The following is a 20,916-nucleotide window of genomic DNA, read 5'->3' as shown; positions in this document are numbered from 1 at the left end:
AGGGAAACTTCTAGAAAGGGATGGTGGGAAGGTGATAGCATTGCAACACTCTAAATGTGATTAATCCCACTAATGGAATGCTAGGGAGGGGGTGGAATAGGAAGATTTAGGCTGCATATATGTTTCCACAATTGAAAAAAAAAAAAAAAAAAGACAGTCTAAATAGACGACAATTAAATGCCAAGGATGATCCTGGATGGGATCTGAGGATGGAGGAGAGGAGGCTCAAAGGGACACAGTTGGGACATAAGGAAAAAAAAAGGAAATATAGAATGTAAGTATCGATGTTGAATTTCTTGAACTTCTTAGCTGCGCTTAATGGGATTGCATAAAAAAATGTTCTTGCTCATGGGAATTGTATGTGTTGAATTATAGTGTTTGTTCAAGGATGTGTGCAGCTTGCTCTCATATGTCCAGAGGACAGAGCAATAGATGACGGATGATAGATAGGGAGGGAGGGAGGGAGGGAGGGAGAGAGGGAGGGAAAGAAAGAAATGGTGGTGTGACAGGGTCAGGGGAGGGGGGTCGGTGTATGCTGGAGTTCTAGGTATGGGGTTTGTACTGTTTTTGCAACTGTTCCTGTAAGTTTGAATTTATTTCAAAATAGAATTTATTTAAAACATAAATAAAATAAAAATAAAAGTAATAGAAGGCAGGAGAGAAGAAAAAGTAAAGGTTAAGTGGAGTAAACTTAAACTAGAAGAATAGGATGGTTCAGAAAGTGGAAGCTTTGGTGCAGTCAGTAAATGCCAGGAGGAACCCACAGAAATGATAAAATCTTTTTTGCAACAAAGGTGAAGTAAATATTAAAAGCAGGGCTCTAATTCCCACTCACAGGGAATGCTTTATTTCCAACAAATTTAGGCATAAATCTATATCCTTAAGACACAAAATATATTCTTTGTCTTCCATATAATTATGAAGCAGGTCCAATTACAAGCTGATCATGCTGACTCTAAAAATGATCAAAAGAAAGCTCATTTGAAAGTGAGTTCCAAGATTAGTAATTAGCAGCATTATCATGGTTTTCCTTGATGATTGTAGACTCTTACATTTTAAAACCGACTTTTTAAGGAATATTTTGGGAATTATCAGACACTATGTTATAAATGTTTTGATTAATGAACAAATAAATAATGCATGGCAGTGAAAATAAAAGTTGTGCATTTTGAGGATTATTATATAACTAGGATTATTTTGAATGTTTCTTACCCTTGACTATTTAAAATTAAAAAGTAATATTTAGTCTCTATACATTTCTCTTTCACCAGAGGCATTGCAGAATACATTAGAGTGATTCAGAAATCTGACTGTGAAATCTAGCTGCATGTTAAAATTACCATTGGTGCTTTTGGAAAACTACCTATGCTTGTTAAGCTTCACAGTCCAATTAAGTAAAAATTCTGAATGTGGTTAACTATACATCTGTATTTTTTAATGCTTCCTATGGTATGCTGATGTCCTGCAAGAGCGGAAAGCTAATAATTTATACTCTATTATGAAAAGTTTAATATGCTTAGCTCTTTTTTGTTTCTAGTGTATTGCATGAACTAGCCTCATTTTGATTTTTTCTGTACATTCCTTTCCCTAAAATTCTCCCACATCAATTTTCCCAAACTCTGAATGGGCAATTAACAGGCCATGTTTACTTCCACCCTCTACCATGGAGGATACATTATCATGGTACACTTTGACTGAACTCAGTGATCACCTCATAATCCTTTTTCACATGATGGAAACCATTAAGAGAATATCAGCGGTATACAAATTGGAGAAACTATTTGTTAACATTGTCTCTGTTGCTTTTTTTTTCCATCAGTGTTTTTGACCTCTTATAAATAGTATGAGAATGGACATATTTCATGTGTTTAAATGTTTGTTCTAGAATTCTGTTTTCTGTTTAACATCTATCATTACTTTTCTCCTTTAAATGATGGTTGTGAAGCTTTTTTTAGATGAGACACTAATTTTTTTTTATAAGTGACCAAGTGACATTTTTGTAGTTACTAAGGAAATGATTTTAACCATATTGCCAACAAAAATTATTTGGAAATTATGCTTAAAATAACTCCATTATTGTAAAAATTTTTCTGGTAGAGGGCTATAGAAAAAGGGAATAAAGAGAGAGAATTCATTAATAAACTCAATAAAGTATACCAACAAATGACAATAATGGCTCAAGGGAAAACACTTCCACCTATAAACAGAGACAAGCCACTCTAAAATTAGAGAGTTTTTCTAGCAATGCACAATTAGTTCAGTATAGAACATCTACTATCACATTATATCATGAATTAGTCAATTCTCAATGAAACTTGTAGGTGCACATAGACACACATATATAATTAATTTTAGAGGTCATATGGGGTAAGAATCACCATATGGAGAAGAGGAGATAAGGGTAGAAGTCATTATTGATAAACCCCTAAACTGGGACGTGAATGACACGAGACTATATTCCTGACTACTATCAATACTTTGTTGTATGTTCACCTTACTTATAGTATAGTATCTACATCTTGATTTATTCCAAAAGTGGAATTTCACCAACATAAATCTGAACAAAAATAATGCAATAATCAATGATACATATTTCCAGTTGTTCACTTATGCTTGACTTTATCTTTTCTGACACTATGTTTTACAAGTCAAGTTTAAAAATTTTTCACACAATGCCCAATCTTTGTCCATTTCTACAAAGGGATTTCCAAATCCCTTCTCATTTTTAAGGTCATTTTATTTTTAAGGTCATTTTATTTTATTTCCTTTCTTTCATGAGAAATATAATGATATAAACTTAAATTGAAATAATTTCCCAAGCTAATAGGGGCATTAAGGTTGGAAGCTTGGCTCTGTTTTTCAATATGGTATCTGGCCTAGTTTAGCTGACATGTCATCTAGTCCACCAGCTCACAAGTCATTGCACAAGTGTGGACTTGGTTGAGACCCGAGGCTTGTGAGACTTCAATCCCTGACCCAGGAGCATCTTTTTTTTTTTTGGTGGAGACTCTGTAGGTCCTACTCAGTATTCCAAGTAGGCTGATGGTTCTCTGATGCATGTATAATGCATTGCAATATGTAGAAGTGCAGGCATTTCTGCAAGATGGAAAGATGGAGAGATGTGGAACTGAGGATAGAAAATCTTACCTACAAAGCCTCAGTTGCAGTGCAAAGAGAGTGGCATGTTCAGGTTCCCCAAAGGGCAAAGATATATCCTACATTCCGTTTACAAGGGGCCAAGAAACATCACCTAGGCACAGAACAGGTATTTTTGACCAGGAACTCGGAGCAATTTGTCTAACACAGGATAGTTGCTAGTGATACTAGCTAGTGGGGTCACTGGGCTGGTCCTGATGCAGAAACAATTTCCTCTCAATATCTCAAAGCCTGGAATGGGTAAGATAGTGAGATCTTGAGCTACTGGAGATGTGCTGGCTGTTGGCTTCCTCTCTTCAGATGGGAGATACCAGCATTGGCCCTGAACATCTGAGAGCAGGCAGCAGCAGAGGACTATGGAATATTTTCAGCTTGGGATGTGAGAGCTCCCAAGGTTAAGAAGAGGCAAAGCTGCTGATTTCTGACTAAGGATCGTAGCAGGCAGAGGAATCAACAGACACCAGCTTGCATACTTTCACTCATAGTATTTATTTCGGGTTGTGATATTGACAACCTTAAGCCATAACAAAGAGAAAAACTGTATTTCCCATTCCTAGATCAGGCCGGTTAAATGCTGAATTTCTTGGTTATATCCTTTCTCCAACCTATGGCTTTTTGACATGGTTTAGTTACTGTCAAAAAAGAAATACATGAAAATAGAAATGCTAAATTTTAATGGTTAATAAAAGCTGCTACAGGTATAGCTATTAATCAGTGTAACTAAAATAACTAAGACACTGGCTATAGTTTTACAAACTAGGCCTGTACTCCTTGAAATCTGTAAACTCATGTTTACTTTTCCTTTTATTCCTTTTTTTAATTTCATAAAAGATCAGGAAAAAACTGCAATAACTAGGTTAAAAGGAAAGATTTAAATTTATGCACATATATGTTTCATTTACATAGCCTCTGAATAGTACATAGGCAAAGGAAGGTTACCAGGAAGGAAACAGAGATGAAATGAACATAAGAATATGTGAAGAAGACAGAAAACTGTTACTATTAATCATTTTTATCTATAGAGAATAAATACTTCTAAAACCTACTGTCATTTCCAACAATTGTTCCACATCCACTCCAAACTTCATGTTCAAAACCAAACTCACTCTTCTCCCCTTCAATCTCATCATCACAACACCCAACTGGTTCTTCCCCTGCTATACTAAATGCCATTATTAAAAGTTTTTACAATCCAGTGGTCATATCTCACATTACATGTGTTAGGACTGCGTAGTTTCTAAGAGGTTATACGCTGGAATCTGATTGCCTTAAGTTAAACTCCAACTCTAATTCCATAAACATGGCAATTATTTAAATTCCTCAGGTCTGTTTCTTTATTTCAAAAATAAGGATTATGATACCCAGGGATGATTAACGAGTAAGAAATGTACATGTGGGGAGACTATCTGCACAAGTCTACCAGTTAGAACCTGGCACATTCTAAGTGCTCAGTAAGTATTCAATATGTTTTTTATACAATTATTAAAACTATAGAAGTAGAAATGAGAAATTAATAGTGAAACAGTAGATTAAATGAAGGGGCAGTATGCATGATAGTTCATGAATATTTTAAAGAAACTATTTAAATGCTCTTTAAAGTCATGTCTTATTACAAAAATGTTGATTAATAAATCTCTGGCTAATATTAGTTAACATTAAATAGTTCTAAATTAATACAAAAAATGTAATCAGCATGAAGTTCTTTATCTTACTCCTTATATTATCATATGGAATTAACAAATAGGAATCAGGATAATGATATAAAGGAATAATAGCTTTCTTATACTGAGGTATTGTTTTAAAAACCAATTTGATGAATTATGTAATTTTGTCAACAGATTCTCTCAATTCACCTTTAGTTGTATGACAGGTTGCTATTGCTACTGCTGTCTTCTGAGATAGATCTGTATAAAAGAGAAAGCATTGGTTTAAGGGTAGAAACTATTGTAGTATTGAGAATAATCAAGAAAAATTTAAAAGTCAGATTTGTGCTAACTATCCAATTAATATGTACCAATACCCACTTCACTTTCCATAGCTCACTCAGAGATCATATGTTCCGTTTGATTGTTTTCTAATGTTGTTCTGAAGAAGTTAAGCAACTGTTTTTTATTTCAAACTAAAAATCCATCTATTATTTTCCTCTATCATATATATTAAGATGGAATCACATATAATGATATCTGATAGTTGATAGCTGATAACAATAAATTTAAAAAGATAATTTGCATGCAAATCTTCAAATTCCTAGAATTCTATTTGTATATTTCTCTCAAATATCTCTGCAAATTAGTAATTATTTGGATTATAATTTCACATTCTTCCTTAATTAAGCCTTTACATCTTTCAGCTACATTTAATTACAATTTGTGGTATTTATACAACCTCCATTTTTTTCTTTGGGATTGCTTCTATACACACTTCCTGTGAAGAGGAGGGTCATAGTGTGCAGATTTATACTACATGGCTACAACCCCTTGGCCACATATGACATCAGGTTTGAACATCTGATTCAGGAGTTTTAAATCCAGAGCACTGGCTGGATTCTGGTGCACTTGCACAGCTATTTACTGCTGTCTCTTGAGAATATGAACTAAGAGGCTTGGGCTGTGGAGAGATTATTGGTATTTTATTTAATAATATATGTAGAAGAGGGGTGAGATAAGTATGCTTGGCTGTGTGCAAGAACTAATCTAATCATTCTGGATAGAATGGGCACAGACCAGAAGAGATGATGGGGAATCACAAAGCCTGTGAGTAATGAAGGGAATGACTCCGGTTCCTAACCATCTGATTCACCAGGGTGAACCCTTTTGTACTTGAGCTCTATTTTAGAAACATATGGACAATATTAATTAACTGTAAAGTGAGGATCTTCTCTGTGTTCTCCTCCTCATTCTTTGACATCTCCTATTTTCTCACCTTCTACAGATTCTATTTATGAATTTTGCTTCTCTGACCATCTCCATTCCTCTTGGCATAAATGAATGTTAATGCAAAGAAATGGGGTTGTTTGGGAATTGGAAGGAACATCCTAAATAATCTCGTCAATCTGGCATCCTTTGTGAAAGGCCCTGAGGATTTACTGAGCAGCTTCAGTTGTTACTGGGTATGTAGGAACATGAAGGATAAACTGCCTGAAGTCTGAAAATAAATTAGTATATATTGAAACATTGAAATTGAAATACTGAGACTCAGTATTTCCAAATATAGATGCTATCCATGCAAGAATCTGGATGTTTAATATTCCCAATTACATTTGGATTTTTCCCTTAATGGATTTTAATACTAAAGGTTAAAAATAATAAGGTTACTTACCCTTCACTTACTGTTTCCACTCTATTCCATAATCCCTTCACGTTTTTCCATTTTAGAGCAATGACTACAGTTAAAACGAGGAAAGGTAGAAAAATGTAGAAACTGATCAAAAGACCATTGTTGTGAGCACGTCGTCGTCGTCTTCGTTGTCTTTCAAGCAAAATTGCACTTTGATCTGAAAACATTGTTACCTTTTAATTTTTCAAAAATGATATTCAAAGTATACTAGTAATTTGAATTATAAAAATTTGGAATTCAAATAATACAGTCCAGTCATGGAATGAATAAAGTTGAACCTGAAACAGTGTTTTCCAATTTTCTGACAATGCCACAAAGTGAATTTTATATTTTATGTCAACTCAATACGTTATACATATATATCATTGACATAATTTTATTTTTAATCTTTATGTATATTTAAACTTTATATTTAATATTTATTCACATCATATATTCTGATCTATCTACCATATTCCATTCTAAGAACTGCTACTTGCAACACAGTAAATTGATATTATCCAATAATGAGTTCTTCATTTTAAAAAGTTTTAAACTTTTAAAAAAATGTTTATTTTTATGAAAAATTATTGACATATTTGATAGCTAATTTTAAAGAACAATTACTGGCCATAAACAAGGTTAAAAATTCCATACTGCCTGTATAAGATGATACTGTTCTAATTTTGGTTGTACTAATTAGAAAGAGATATTTCTGTGGGTGTTATAAAGACCCTTATACAACTATTAAGAGCTAGAGAAAAAATAAAATATATGGAATCTTTGCCCAAATTAAACAAAAGAAATAAACCAAACACCTAAAGTATAAAAATAATAAATTAAGCAATCAGAATTGAAACCAAAATAATTGTTATTATATTAGATCTAAGTGATTTAATGTCACCATAAAAGATGAGGATTCTGTAACTTTAAAACACACACAGACACAAACATACATACATACGTAACCCAATTATATATTGATTAAAAGAAATTTACCTAAAAGAACATGATTCAGAATATATTATGTATTATAAAAGATAAATTGGCACATGTATGCACAAAGTTGTAATTAAGCAAATATGCAGCAGTTCTTATACTGTGATACAGCTAAATGCTTTTAAAGCTCTCCTCTTCCCTGTCACATCCATCAGCAAAGGACAACTCTCAACAAGTCCATCTTCACTAAAGATATCATATCAGAGGTGTGGCTTCCTTCTCATGGGCTTAATTACTCCAAAGGAGGATTGGAGAAATTAGATCTAATTATAATTGGATTAACTATGGATATCTATTGCTCTAAGAAAGAAAAAGTAGAATTTCCACTTCTGGCCATGAGGAAATTTCACTAGCCTTCTTTGTATGAAAATATAAAACAGGGTAAAAATACATGAGGGAAACGGTTTTTAGAAGTCAACCAGAAACGGAAAACTACAGTATCTGAAAGAAGGAAAACACGGTATCAGTTTGATGATCAACTAACTCTACCTACAGACAATTCTCTGATCTTGGCACAGAGAATTGGAGATCTAGGCCAAGTGCAGCATTCCTGCTGATTTGGGGAGGAAGTCAGGGTCGAGGGCAGCTGAAGTGACTGGAACCTACAGAGTGGAGCATTAGGGCAAAAGGCGCTCCACTGGTTAGGGCCCCAGAAGAATCAAGCTGAGGACTGGCACCATCCAACATCAAGTCACAATAATCAAGACTGTGTGCTACTGGCAAAACAATAGACAAACAGATCAATGAAATATATCATCATATCATGGGTCACCAAAAAAAAAAAAAAACAAGAAATTCAGAACACAACAATCATGGAGAGTATGCTCTCTAATCATAAGAAGTTAAACTATGAATCAATCACGAAAGTCCATTAAGAGAAAATTTCAAATATATGCAAATTATGAAACTTCCTTCTAAATAACCAGAGCATCAAGGAAATAAATCACTCCAGCAGTTAGAAGAAAAAGTACTAAATGACAAAATTCTAGTGTTAGATACAGTGTTTAAAAGATACTTAAAATTTAAAATATTTTTATATAAGAAAAATTGTTAAACATCATTGTTCTTAGTTTCTAAAAATTTAGAAAAAGAAGAGCAAATTAAATCAAAGAGCTGTGAAGAAAATAATAAAAGAAATTGCTGCAATAGTAAATAGTCAAAAAAGAAATGAAACAAATAAACAATAGAAAAGTCATCCATACCAAAACTTGTTTCTTTTAAAAGAAATGTTAAATTCATAAATTCTTATTAACACTTACACAGTCATAGAGACAGACATATGTGGATATGAAGAATGAGAGAAAGAAAGGAAAAAATACCGATATTAGTAATTAAACATGGGTTATCACTACCGATACCAGTATGTCCAATAAAATCTAACATTATCCAAACAAAGAAAATTTGAATACTACTATATCTGCCAAGAAATTGGATCTACTTTAAAAACTTTGCTGCAAAGAAAACTATAGGTCCATGCTAGTTTTACTGGTGAATTCTACCATCTTTTAAGGAAGGATTAATACAAAAATTTTCATATTATAAGGGAAGAGGACTCATTCCCCAAATCGTTTTATGAGCCTAAGATTTCCTGTCTCCAAAGCCTGATAAAGATATTTCAAGGGAAAAAATATGAATAAATATGTTCTTTGAGTATAATGTGTAAAAGAGGATATTATGAATTAAATTCAGAGATTTACAAAAGGCATCATACTCCAGTACCAGGTGTGGTTTCTATCAGAAATTCAGGGTTGTTTAAACATTCATAAGTCAGTCACTGTAATTCATCACTTTAACATAATAACGAGAAAAAGAAAAAAAGAGAAAAATCATATAATCATCTCCACAGATGGAGAAAAAGAATTTATTATAATATTGATTTAAGATAAAATCTCTCAGCAAATTATGATTAGAATAAAAACCTTCTTCAATCTGATAAACGGTATCTACCAAAACAACAGCCAATATCATAATTACTAGTGAAATACTGAACAAGTTCTCCTTAGTTCTGGGATAAATCAAATCCATTTTTACCTTTGTATTCAACATTTTACAGGTGGTTCTAGCTATTGCAATGAGGCCAGAAAACAATAGATACAAAGGCATAAGTCTAGAAAAATTAGGAATTAAAGCTATGTTTATTTACAAATGACATGACCATTATGTAGAGAATCCAAAGCATTAAAACTAATATTTTCATATACCAAATCTGCATGACATAAAATTCAATTATATTTTTTCATACTAATAAAAATAGGGAAAAGAAATAAAATAATTTACAATGGCATTAGAAATCTTCAAATACCTAAGAATGAATTTAATGGAACTTTTCCTATTCTGCTATATTGTTACCTAAAACTCATTGCTTGGTAAAATTAAAGAACATAAATAAATATAAGGTTGAAACATACTCATAGAAAGAAAGACAATATTGTTAAGAAGCCAGTGCTCCCAAATTAATGTATAAATTAAATGGGAACCCAATAAATTTACTTCTATATAAACACCTTCAAAAAAGTCTCAAATGTCTCCATGGATAAATTCTTCTAAACATAAGAAATATGTTAACACCACTCTTATACACTATTCCAGAGTTCAGGAAACAAGCATAACTTTGAGACCAAAATCTGACAAGGGTGCTACAAGAAATTCAAATTTCATGTAAATCTTTATATCTACATTTGGAAAGGAAAAAACTTTAAGATCAAGTGTGATTTATTCTGGGAATGTAAGGGTACTTTATTAATATTCAAATGTTCAGGATATTAGTGAATGCAGTTACATTATTACATTATGATACTCGAAAAACAACATAGTAAAATACATGGTAAAAATTATATCATTTAGATGGGTGTAGAAAATCTTTTTATATTCAACATCCTTTTAGCATTAAAATAAAACTCGTAACCAAGAATAAAATATTTACATTAAACATCATACTTAATGATGATTGAGAACTTTCTCCCTGAAAAAGTTTGAGAAATTGAAAAAAACAGCGATAATTATATCAGTTTTATAATAGAATTCCTATGTGCCATCTGGGAATTTTTAAGTTATGAGCATTTGTAGACAGATACTGAAATTAAGTCTAGTTCAGTGACAGAGTAAAGATTTCGGAGCTAAAACTGAGTCTACCTGAATCAGCTTTCTATCATTTGGAAGTTGAAGGATGCAGAGTGGTAAAGAGAGCCTAGATTAGTTCTAAAAATAAACACTTTCCAAGTTCAACCTCCCTATCTGTGAGAATGAAATTAAGTTTAGCTTTCACACAGGATAGGTGTGCCTTGCAGGGTGGGGCAGTTAAAAAATTGGCAAAAGGTTAAAAAGACAAACTGTAATCCACAGTCAGTCCCCCTGCTTATCCACCCACTATCCACAGTCAGTTCCCCTGCTTATCCGCCCACTATCGACTATACTTGCAAGGTGGAGACTCGAAGTAGAGGTTCCCAAAATAGCCTCATAACTTGTTACCAAACTAGCCCAAGACTGGCTCTAAAGTGGCCTGGGCATAACCATTATAGTCAAGGGTGGAGATCTGTTCCAACGGTTCCTAATGCTGCAAATTTGCCCAGGAACATATTTCAAATGTTTCCAACTTGGGCAGGCTGCATGTTTCAAATTTGCGCAGGCTGCATGTTTCAAATTTGCGCAGGCTAGTTAGGCTTGTCCAATAGAATGTAACCTCTGAAGTATCCAGCCAATGGAGAAACAGGGAAGGGACTTGTAGTTAGGTGTAGGGAATAAATACTGCTGAGTCTATTGTTCTGCGCACCAACCTCCACATTTTGGTTGGGCCTGTTCTTGAAAGATCATGAATAAATTCTTTTCTTTTCCACAATCGGGTGAGCGTTTATTCCTTTTTAGGAAGAGTGTTTGTTTCTCACACTGTCCATCCCCCAATTATCAAGACCTATCAGGTTTAGTCCTTTAATTTCCCCATAATTGTGTCTGCCAGATTAAATTTATGCCAGTAATATAAATTTTATCATCCTACTTCATCCAATTGCCAGATCATACAATTCAACTACTTCTTCACTCTTAAAATAAATTTTTCTGGTATCACCTACTACTAAAATACCCAAAACTCTAAATTGTGAGAGCAAGGCAACACATTCCACCAACCTTCCTGAAACATATTTTGTTCTTCACCTTCACTTTTTCAGCTGCTTTGCTGTAAACTGCTGGATTGACTAACTTATTCATATATCAGTTACTTTGTTATATAATTGTTCACTAGACACATTAGCATATTAATCCATATCTCCAAGCATTCAATGATTATGAAATTCTAATATTTTAGAAAAGGGTTTAGAAAAAACAAATATAATTTTCATGGAAGATTTGTTTCTTTTCCTCTCTATAATGTTTTCCTTTAAAGATGCAACTCGAATATGGGCAAGCTAGCACAATGTGTAACATCCTTGGAATACATGTACTATACAATAAATATAATATATGTAATAAAACTATCATCTTTTCTACAATTTAACTATAATGAGGTAGAAAACTGCTATATAAATAGAAATGTTCTAAAACCCATGGTTAAAAATAAGGGGAGGCCTTTTACAATGTTCACAACTAGCTTAGAATTAAAAGCTTATACCAATTTTTTATTAATAGAAAATGTTATTGATCTATAGATGCATTATCCAGTAGCTACTAGCCACACATGGCTATTTAAATTAATTAAAATAAAATAAAATTGAAAATTCAGTTCCTACTTACACTATCCATATATCATGTGCTAGGACAGTGGAGAAAGAACATTTCTGTAACTGCAGAAAGCTCTGTTGGAACACACTGATCTAGAGACTAACCTGTTGTTAACCAAAACCCATCATCTATACTTCCTCCTGGTGATGATGGTGTTGACTCACAAGCTGGTGGTGCATATCCAACATCGCACTGACAATGAAAGCGATTATTGCAAACCTAAAATAAAAACAAAATAAGAAGTGAAACGATTCTTTGTTCAACATAACAAACAAATGAATTATTTGTGATATTAGTCAAGGTGAATTATTAAAATGAATGTAATTTGGTATTTTATGTCATTATTATTTTAATTTGGAAAATTATTTTTTTAATACCAAGTAATAAAATAAATATCCAGGCAATATCTTTTGAACATCATAGAGGTTGCCATTTCCTCCTTTTTCTCTTACATTTTTGAACCAAAGTAAATATAATTTCTGACAATTGAAATGTTAGAAAGTTATAGAAATTATGAAGCTAGAAAATATAAAATAGTGGGTTTGGAAATTTATTATGAGTTATGCTAGAGAGAAAAATGGGTTATAGGACCAACATTTATGAAAAACAAGAAAAACAAACAAAGGGTGACACTCACTTAATCAGATACCAATATTTAGCCATAAGTCTAGAAGATATCTATAAATGTGATCTGGTAGATGAATAGAAAGAAGGACCAGTATCAGAATAGATAATCCATAATTAGACCAATGTATATAAATTTTCCAAATGAATTAAATATGCAAAATTAAACAAAATTATAAAATATTTGTCCTTTTGTGTTGGCCTAAACATGATATTGGTAGCACAGCATTGTGAATATAATCATATATATATTAAAAGTGGAATTGTTAGGCTGTATATATACTAATAGAATTTTAAAAATTAAAATTAAAAAATCTATGGAGAGAACCTAAGATGGCAGCTAGGTGAGACAGGGCAAAAAAACACCTCTGTGAAAAATACTAGATAAAAACCAGAAGGTGACCCAGAATACTGGTTTCAGTGATGCACCAGCTGGACAAGGTCTGCTAGAACCACAGAGACCGTGCCCTTGGTGAAACCAGGATTCTGCATTCTGAAAGGAGTGAGTAAGCCTGCTGAAAGACCCGCAGCCGGACTGCGGTATGGGGAAGCCAGGGGTTGGCATTTGGAAACGGACTGGTTCTTTTTTTTTTTTAAAAAAAAAAAGGGGGAAAAACCCAGGAGCGGCTGCAGTTGCAACAGTGGGAACCATGCAGTGAAGCACGGCAGGAGTGGGCTGAGCCAACCTCTAGGTGTCTGGCGTGGAGGATAGCCTGCTGCAGATTCCCTCAGGGCCAGAGGAGTGGAGGGGAGAGCCAAAAGGAGAAAGAAACCCCGCTGCTTGCAGCTGGCTCCCTGGCGGGCTAGAGACACTCCTGCCTGGGGCCATGCCCACAGCCCAGAGCCACGCCAGTTCTCCCGGAGCTGGGAAGGAGGAACTGTGCAAAAAGGGGGGGGGGGGGGTTGAGACGCCCCATTCAGCCATCTTTGCATCAGGCTGAGAGTGCCCCTGCAAGGCCCAGTGGCCCAGGGCTTCCCTTGAGGGACAGCGCACACTTGTGACATAGCACCGCCTTCCCTCAGCAAAGGTCCTGGAAGATCACAGCTGAGAAAGGGGGCCCGCTCGGAAAACCCAGGGATGCTACGTCAATGCCGGTGGTTTGTGGGTCAGCAACAGAGAAAATCTGGGGCAAAACTGAAATGAAGGTTTAGACTCTTGCAACAGCCTTGAATCTCTGGGAACACCTGGGAGGTTTGAATATTAAAGCTGCCCTGCCTCCCTGACCACCCAGACATGTGCCCCACATTCAGGGTGGACAGCTCCAACAACACACCTAAACTGAGTTCACCAACTGAACCCCACAAGAATCATTTCCCCACACACCAAAAAGACAAAGTTGAGGAGAACTGACTTGAGGGGTAGAGGTGACTCGCAGACGCCATCTGCTGGTTAGTTAGAGAAAGTGTATGCCACCAACTTGTATTTCTGAAAAATTAGATTGATTTTTTTTTTTTAGAACTTGAAAGAACCCTATCAAGCAAAGCAAATGCCAAGAGGCCAAAAACAACAGAAAATCTTAATGCATATGATACAACCAGACGATATGGAGAATCCAACTCCAAACACCCAAATCAAAATATCAGAAGAGACACAGTACTTGGCACAATTAATCAAAGAACTACAACTGAGGAACAAAAACATGGCAAAGGATATAAAGGACATGAAGAAGACCATGGCAGAGGATATAAGGGACATAAAGAAGACCCTAGAAGAGCATGAAGAAGAAATTGCAAGAGTAAATAAAAAAATAGAAGATCTTATGGAAATAAAAGAAACTGTTGGCCAAATTAAAAAGACTCTGGATACTCATAATACAGATTAGAGGAAGCTGAACAACAACTCATTGCCCTAGAAGTCCACAGAACAGAAAATGAAAGAACAAAAGAAAGAATGGAGAAAAAAATCAAAAAAATCAAAATGGATCTCAGGGATACGATAGATAAAATGTCCAAATTTAAGACTCATTGGTGTCCCAGAAGGGAAAGAGAAGGGTAAAGGTCTAGAAAGAGTATTCAAAGAAATTGTTGGGGAAAACTTCCCAAACCTTCTACACAATATAAATACACAAAGCATAAATGCCCAGCAAACTCCAAATAGAATAAATCCAAATAAACCCACTCCGAGAAATATTCTGATCAGACTGTCAAATACTGAAGAGAAGGAGCAAGTTCTGAAAGCAGCAAGAGAAAAACAATTCACCACATACAAAGGAAACAACATAAGACTAAGTTGTGACTACTCAGTGGCCACCATGGAGGCGAGAAGGCAGTGGCATGACATATTTAAAATTCTGAGAGAAAAAATTTCCAACCAAGAATACTTTATCCAGCAAACTCTCCTTCAAATTTGAGGCAGAGCTTAAATTTTTCACAGACAAACAAATGCTGAGAGACTTTGCCAATAAAAGACCTGCCCTACTTCAGATACTAAAGGGAGCCCTACTGACAGAGAAACAAAGAAAGGAGAAAGAGATATAGAGAATTTTAACAGACATATATAGAACCTACACCCCAAATCACCAGGACACTCATTTTTCTCTAGTGATCACGGATCTTTCTCCAGAATGGACTGTATGCTGGGACATAAAACAAGCCTCAATAAATTAAAAAAAAAATAGAATATACTCAAAGCACATTCTCCAACCACAATGGAATACAAATAGAAGTCAATAATTTTTGAACTGTAACTCCAGTACTTACTTCCTACATGATATAAAATACACAAACTCTAATGACAAATCAGTGGTTTTGAACTCAATGTAAAATATGTAATTTTTGACAAGAACTACATAAAGGTAGGGGGAATGGAGGAGTATAGGAACATAGTTTATGTGTCCTATTGAAGTTAAGTTGGTATCAAAGAAAAACAAGATAGTTATGGATTTAAGAGGTTAATTTTAAGCCCCACAGTAAACACAAAGAAATTATCAGAGAATATGATCACAGAGATGAAAAGTAGAGTATGGGTTAAGAGAAATGGGGGAAGGGGCAATGGGGAGTTAAGAAATGAGTGTAGGGTTGCTGTTTTAGGGGAAGGGAAATTTCTAGTAATGGATGGTAGGAAGGAGATAGCATTACAACATTCTAAATGTGATTAATCCCACTAATGGAATGCTAGGGAGGGGGTGGAATGGGAAGATTTAGGCTGTATATATGTTTCCACAATTGAGAAAAAGAAAAAAGACAGTCTAAATAGATGACAATTGAATGCCAAGGATGACCCTGGATGGGATCTGAGGATGGAGGACAGGAGGCTCAAAGGGACACAGTTGGGACATAAGGAAAAAAAAAAAAAAGGAAATACAGAATGTAAGCTTTGTATCAATGTTGAGTCTCTTGTACTTCGTAGCTGCGTTTAATGGGATTGCATAAAAGAATGTTCTTGTTCATGGGAATTGTATATGTGAATTATAGTGTTTGTTCAAGGATGTGTGCAGCTAACTCTCATATGTTCAGAAGACAGAGCAACAGATGATGGATGACAGATAGGGAGGGAAAGAAATAGCAGTGTGACAGCATGTTAAAGTTGGTGGATTGGGGTATCGGAGGAGGGGGGGTCAGGGTATGCTGGAGTTCAGTGTATGGGGTTTGTATTGTTCTTGCAACTGTTCCTATAACTTTGAATTTATTTCAAAATAAAATTCAAAAAAAAATTGAAAAAAAAATCTACGGAACTGCACTACACAATGAACCCTAAGTTAAGCCATGAACTATAGTTAATAGTACAATTATAAAAATGTGCTTTCATCAATTGTAGCAAATGTACCATACCAACGCAAGGTATTAATAATAGAGTGGCATATGGGAATCCTGTATTTTACGCATGATTGTTCTGTAAACCCACAACTTCTCTAATTAAAAAAATAAAAATAGAATTTAAAAATTAAATCAGAAAAGAAAGAAAAGGAAAAACAAAGCCCTATAAATGCTGGAAGGACATATTTTGGGGGGAAATTCTTGATGCAAGACATCCAGACAGGTCACATTTTCCCTTAATTACTCTATAAAATATGAAGCATCACTTTTGCAAAAGACACTAGGAACAAAGTTAAAGCCAAATGCATGTTTAGAAAAACTTACAAAACTTACAAGATTTTCACAACCCAGTAGATAATTTCACAATGGATGAACCAATAATGAACAAGAAATCCAAGTGGAAAATATGATCACACATACATAAGAACTGCATCATTATTTATCAAATAAATAAAAATTAATAATAGATTTAGGATGTGAGAAGAAGTTAAATAAACTGATAAACCGCTCTGGCCAGAATATGAAGAAATTCACATTTTCATACATAAAAGGTGGGAGTGAAAACTGACTTATTTCCCGAGAACAATTTGATAATATTTATAAAAATTGTAAAGGTATTTGGCCCATCAGATTTTACTGCTAAAATTTATTTTAAGAAATCAGATAAATATGCATAGGTGAATGTACAAAAATGTTCATTGTATCAGTATTTTCAAAATTTAAATAAAAATTAAACATTATCCAAAGGCCATCTGTGAATGACATTTTAGATATAGTATGGAAAATTGACTCAGGGAAATAATCTGCAGCCACTGGAAAGGATAAAATAGATCTGAATTGACAAGAAATTATGATCCAATTAAAACATTGGTTACAAGCTATATGTACAATAAAAATGTATTATGTGTATGTGTTCATAAATATATATGTACGCTCACATGCCCTTAACTATAATCAATATGTGTATGAATGTATAAATGTATTTCTGCAATTATATATGTTTTAGAAAAATATGATCCCAAACATTTGCAGAATATAGTTGATATGGAAAGTTTCTTTTTAAAATTAGATACTGTTTATTATACAACATCTAAGCTGAATGAAAGAGAGCCTGCCTGAATAAATGTAGATAGATAACTTAAGACCTTTCTTCCTATCACTGAACTATTAGGGTTGCACCAAACCAAGACATGTCTGGATATTAGATTTATAGATGATTTTTACTTTCTACATTTTGTATAACTTATTCTTACAGATATAAATTTATTCCTGTATTGCTTATGTAAAAAGAAACAATAACTTGTTCTATCTCCTAAATACGAGATGAGAAATCTAACCCTTAATCAATTTCCAAAAGTTCCTGGGCCTTAAATAACATTGTCGTAATAGATTATGTTTTAGATTGAATTTTTGTCCATAGTTTGAACTATATTAGCTTATGGGGTCTATAAAAACCTGATTAAACACATAATTCACATACATAAGTATAAATACTGGAATCAGCTTTCCTTATTTAATTGCTATTTTCCAAAAGAAACTGTCATGTCAAATAATTCTGAACTTTATGTTTATGCTGGAAAAATGTTATTTATTTTAAAATAACCATATTAAAATATGTAGTAACTATTACATACCCCGTGTCCGTTGCATTTTTGCTTGGAGTTACAATTTGGTACAAGTGGATGTTGAAACATGCTTGTACAACGGGCATTATAACAAAACTAAAATGACAAAAACAAAAACAACAAGATCAACTCTAATTTGGTACAACACTGATGTGCACAAGATATAGACACAACACAAGAACCTGGATTTCATAAGACCTACTAATTCTAACGTGACAAGAATTACTTGTATTACTTGTCCACAAAACTTTTATTCTGGTGTTCCATAAACACTGCCATTAAGGTAATCATAAGTTAGCCACATTTCTCTAAGTTGGTTTTTAGGGGAGAATAAGCTAGCAATAGTTAAGAACCATGGTTCTGATGCAAGTCCTTGAAGTAAATAGTTCAATGTGTAGCTGACTCTTCTGTGATGGACAGGAGAAGCGGGGAGCCACTATGAAAGAACTTAGCCCTGCTCAGTGGTTGGAATGGTACCTCGAGAATGAACTAACACAGGCGACTTCACTGTTTGAACAAAATAACACAAATAGTGTCCCAAAGCAATCATCATGGGGCTCCAAAAAATCCTTAATAGCACAAAAAAAAACACGTATTTCCTAAGTGGAAATGCCAGGATTATATGAGCACATTATCTTATTATCCATTCACTGATTAGCTGATCTATTTCTGGACAATTACAAGCTCCAAAAATATTCCTTTTCATTTTTTAAATGAATGTGTGGAGATGAGCTCATCTCCCCTCTTCCACACATGTGGATGAGATAGTGTAATAAACCATTACTTTTTCTAAGTCTTATAAATTGTAAATTCAAAGAACATTTCTATTACAACCAATTTTAAACCAAGTTGAATTTCTGAAATAATGCTTACATGCATATAGTATATTGTTCATTTAATATATTACAATATTCAATTTATGAGTGTTTTATTTAGAATTTTTTATTGCAATTAGTTGGGGAGATAAAACTTTTCCTCATGTTGATGAATAAGAAATAAAGTCTATATATGCATGTGTGTGTAGTGATATAGGTATAGATACATGTAGATATATTAAATTTATTTTCTACAATGACTGACATTTAATGTGGCTAGAGTAAAGAAGTCTCTATTTTGGTGCTGCCACTCTGGAGGGCAGTTTGACGGTTCCTCAGGAAGCTAAGTATAAAATTGCTGTATGATCTGGCAATCCCAATACTAGGTATATACTTGACGACCTGAAGGAAGGGACACAAATAGACATTTGCACATCGATGTTTATGGTGGCATTATTCACAATTGCCAATGGATGTAGGCAGTCCAAGTGTCCATCAACTGATGAGTGGATGGGAGAACTGCGATGCATAAATGTGCAGCTGTAAGAAGGAATGAAGTCATGACTCATGCAACGACATGAATTGAACCTTGAGGACATTATGTTGAGTGAAATAAGCCAGAAACAAAAGGACAAATATTGTATGATCTCACTAATATGAATTAACAATAATGAGTGAACTCTGGTAGTTAAACTTGAGAGCCAGAGCTCAAATTTAAATTTCATTATCAGGAAATAGAAAGAGGGTAGAGATTGGGCAATTGATGCTTAAGGAGTACAGAATGTTTAATAAGGTTGATTGTAAAGGTTTGGAAATTGATAGCACAATTACTGTGTGTGGTAACACAATATTGTAAGTGTAATTAACAAAGATGAGTGTGAGTATGGTTGAAAGAGGAAGACTAGGGTCATGTATGTCACCAGAAGGAAAGCTAGAGGATAAAAACTGGGACTGTATAACTTAACAAAACCTAGAGTGGACAATGTTGGTGTTTGTACAAATACAAGAATGATTTTATATGAACTAAAACAAATGTATGTCGCTATTACAAGGTGTTAATAATAGGGTGATACATGGGAAAATACAATTAATGCAAACTAAGGTCTATAGTTAGCAGTAACATTGTAATATTCTGTCATTAACTGCAACAAAGGCACTATACCAAAGCTAAATGTCAATAATAGGGGGATATAAGGGAGGGGTATAGGATTTTTTTTTTTTTTTTGGAAGAAATGGGAATGCTGTCATATTGATTGTAGTGGTGAATGTATAACTAAAGGATTATATCAGGAGACACTGAATGTACACTTAGGATGGATTGTATGGTGTGCTAATAAAATGTTTTTTAGAAAAAAAAAAGTCATTCAGCAGTGCACTCAAGACTTGTGCATTTTGTAGTATATAAATAAAACATTAATATAAAAAAAGACTATTCTTAACCTCTCTGAAACTGAACAATGAAATAAATGAAAATAAAGTATATTATTGATAAATTTTTAAAATACTCATATGGTGTTTCTAATTCAAATAGAGAATGCTGACACATCCAATTGCTCCCTCCTTCCAATAAAATTAGCCTAATTAGAAATAGGCAATTAGAAAATGAAAATTTAAGAACTTTTTGGGATTTGGAAATAAAATGGAAGGCTCTTGATGGACAAAATGGAATGAGGAAGCAACCACATAGAACACAATGGCAAAGGAGAGAGCCTGACCATCCTCCAAAGGCGCTCCATCCTCAGAATCATGAAGAAAAAAACAAAGAAAGAAGAACTGAAAAGGCTGGAGAGGGACATGTGGCTAAAATCTGCAATTATCAGTGGCAGTCTGTCCATGAAGCCACAGAACTAGTCAACTCTTAACATTCATTACTACTTACTTCTCACTTTTTCTCAGTTTCAAGAAGGAAGCACCAC

General features: G+C 34.0%; 1 protein-coding gene across 1 annotated transcript in view; it reads right to left on the bottom strand.

Moving 5' to 3' along the window:
- Positions 1–3,663: 3,663 nt before the first annotated feature.
- LOC119516420 (A disintegrin and metallopeptidase domain 3-like) overlaps positions 3,664–20,916 on the bottom strand; it is a 133,547-nt gene continuing 116,294 nt past the window's right edge. Inside the window, exons 16-20 of the mRNA XM_037812771.1 lie at positions 18,195–18,281; positions 12,285–12,399; positions 6,475–6,649; positions 5,010–5,060; positions 3,664–3,788 (exon numbers count right to left, since the gene is read on the bottom strand). Of these exons, the coding sequence (XP_037668699.1) occupies positions 5,012–5,060; positions 6,475–6,649; positions 12,285–12,399; positions 18,195–18,281 (426 nt within the window). The 3' untranslated portion in view covers positions 3,664–3,788; positions 5,010–5,011. The remainder of the gene's footprint in view (positions 3,789–5,009; positions 5,061–6,474; positions 6,650–12,284; positions 12,400–18,194; positions 18,282–20,916) is intronic.

The sequence above is a fragment of the Choloepus didactylus genome, chromosome 20, assembly GCF_015220235.1.
Source record: "Choloepus didactylus isolate mChoDid1 chromosome 20, mChoDid1.pri, whole genome shotgun sequence".
NCBI lineage: Eukaryota > Metazoa > Chordata > Mammalia > Pilosa > Megalonychidae > Choloepus > Choloepus didactylus.
Note: the sequence above shows the minus strand (reverse complement) of the source record. Positions and strands in the feature narration are given on the sequence as shown.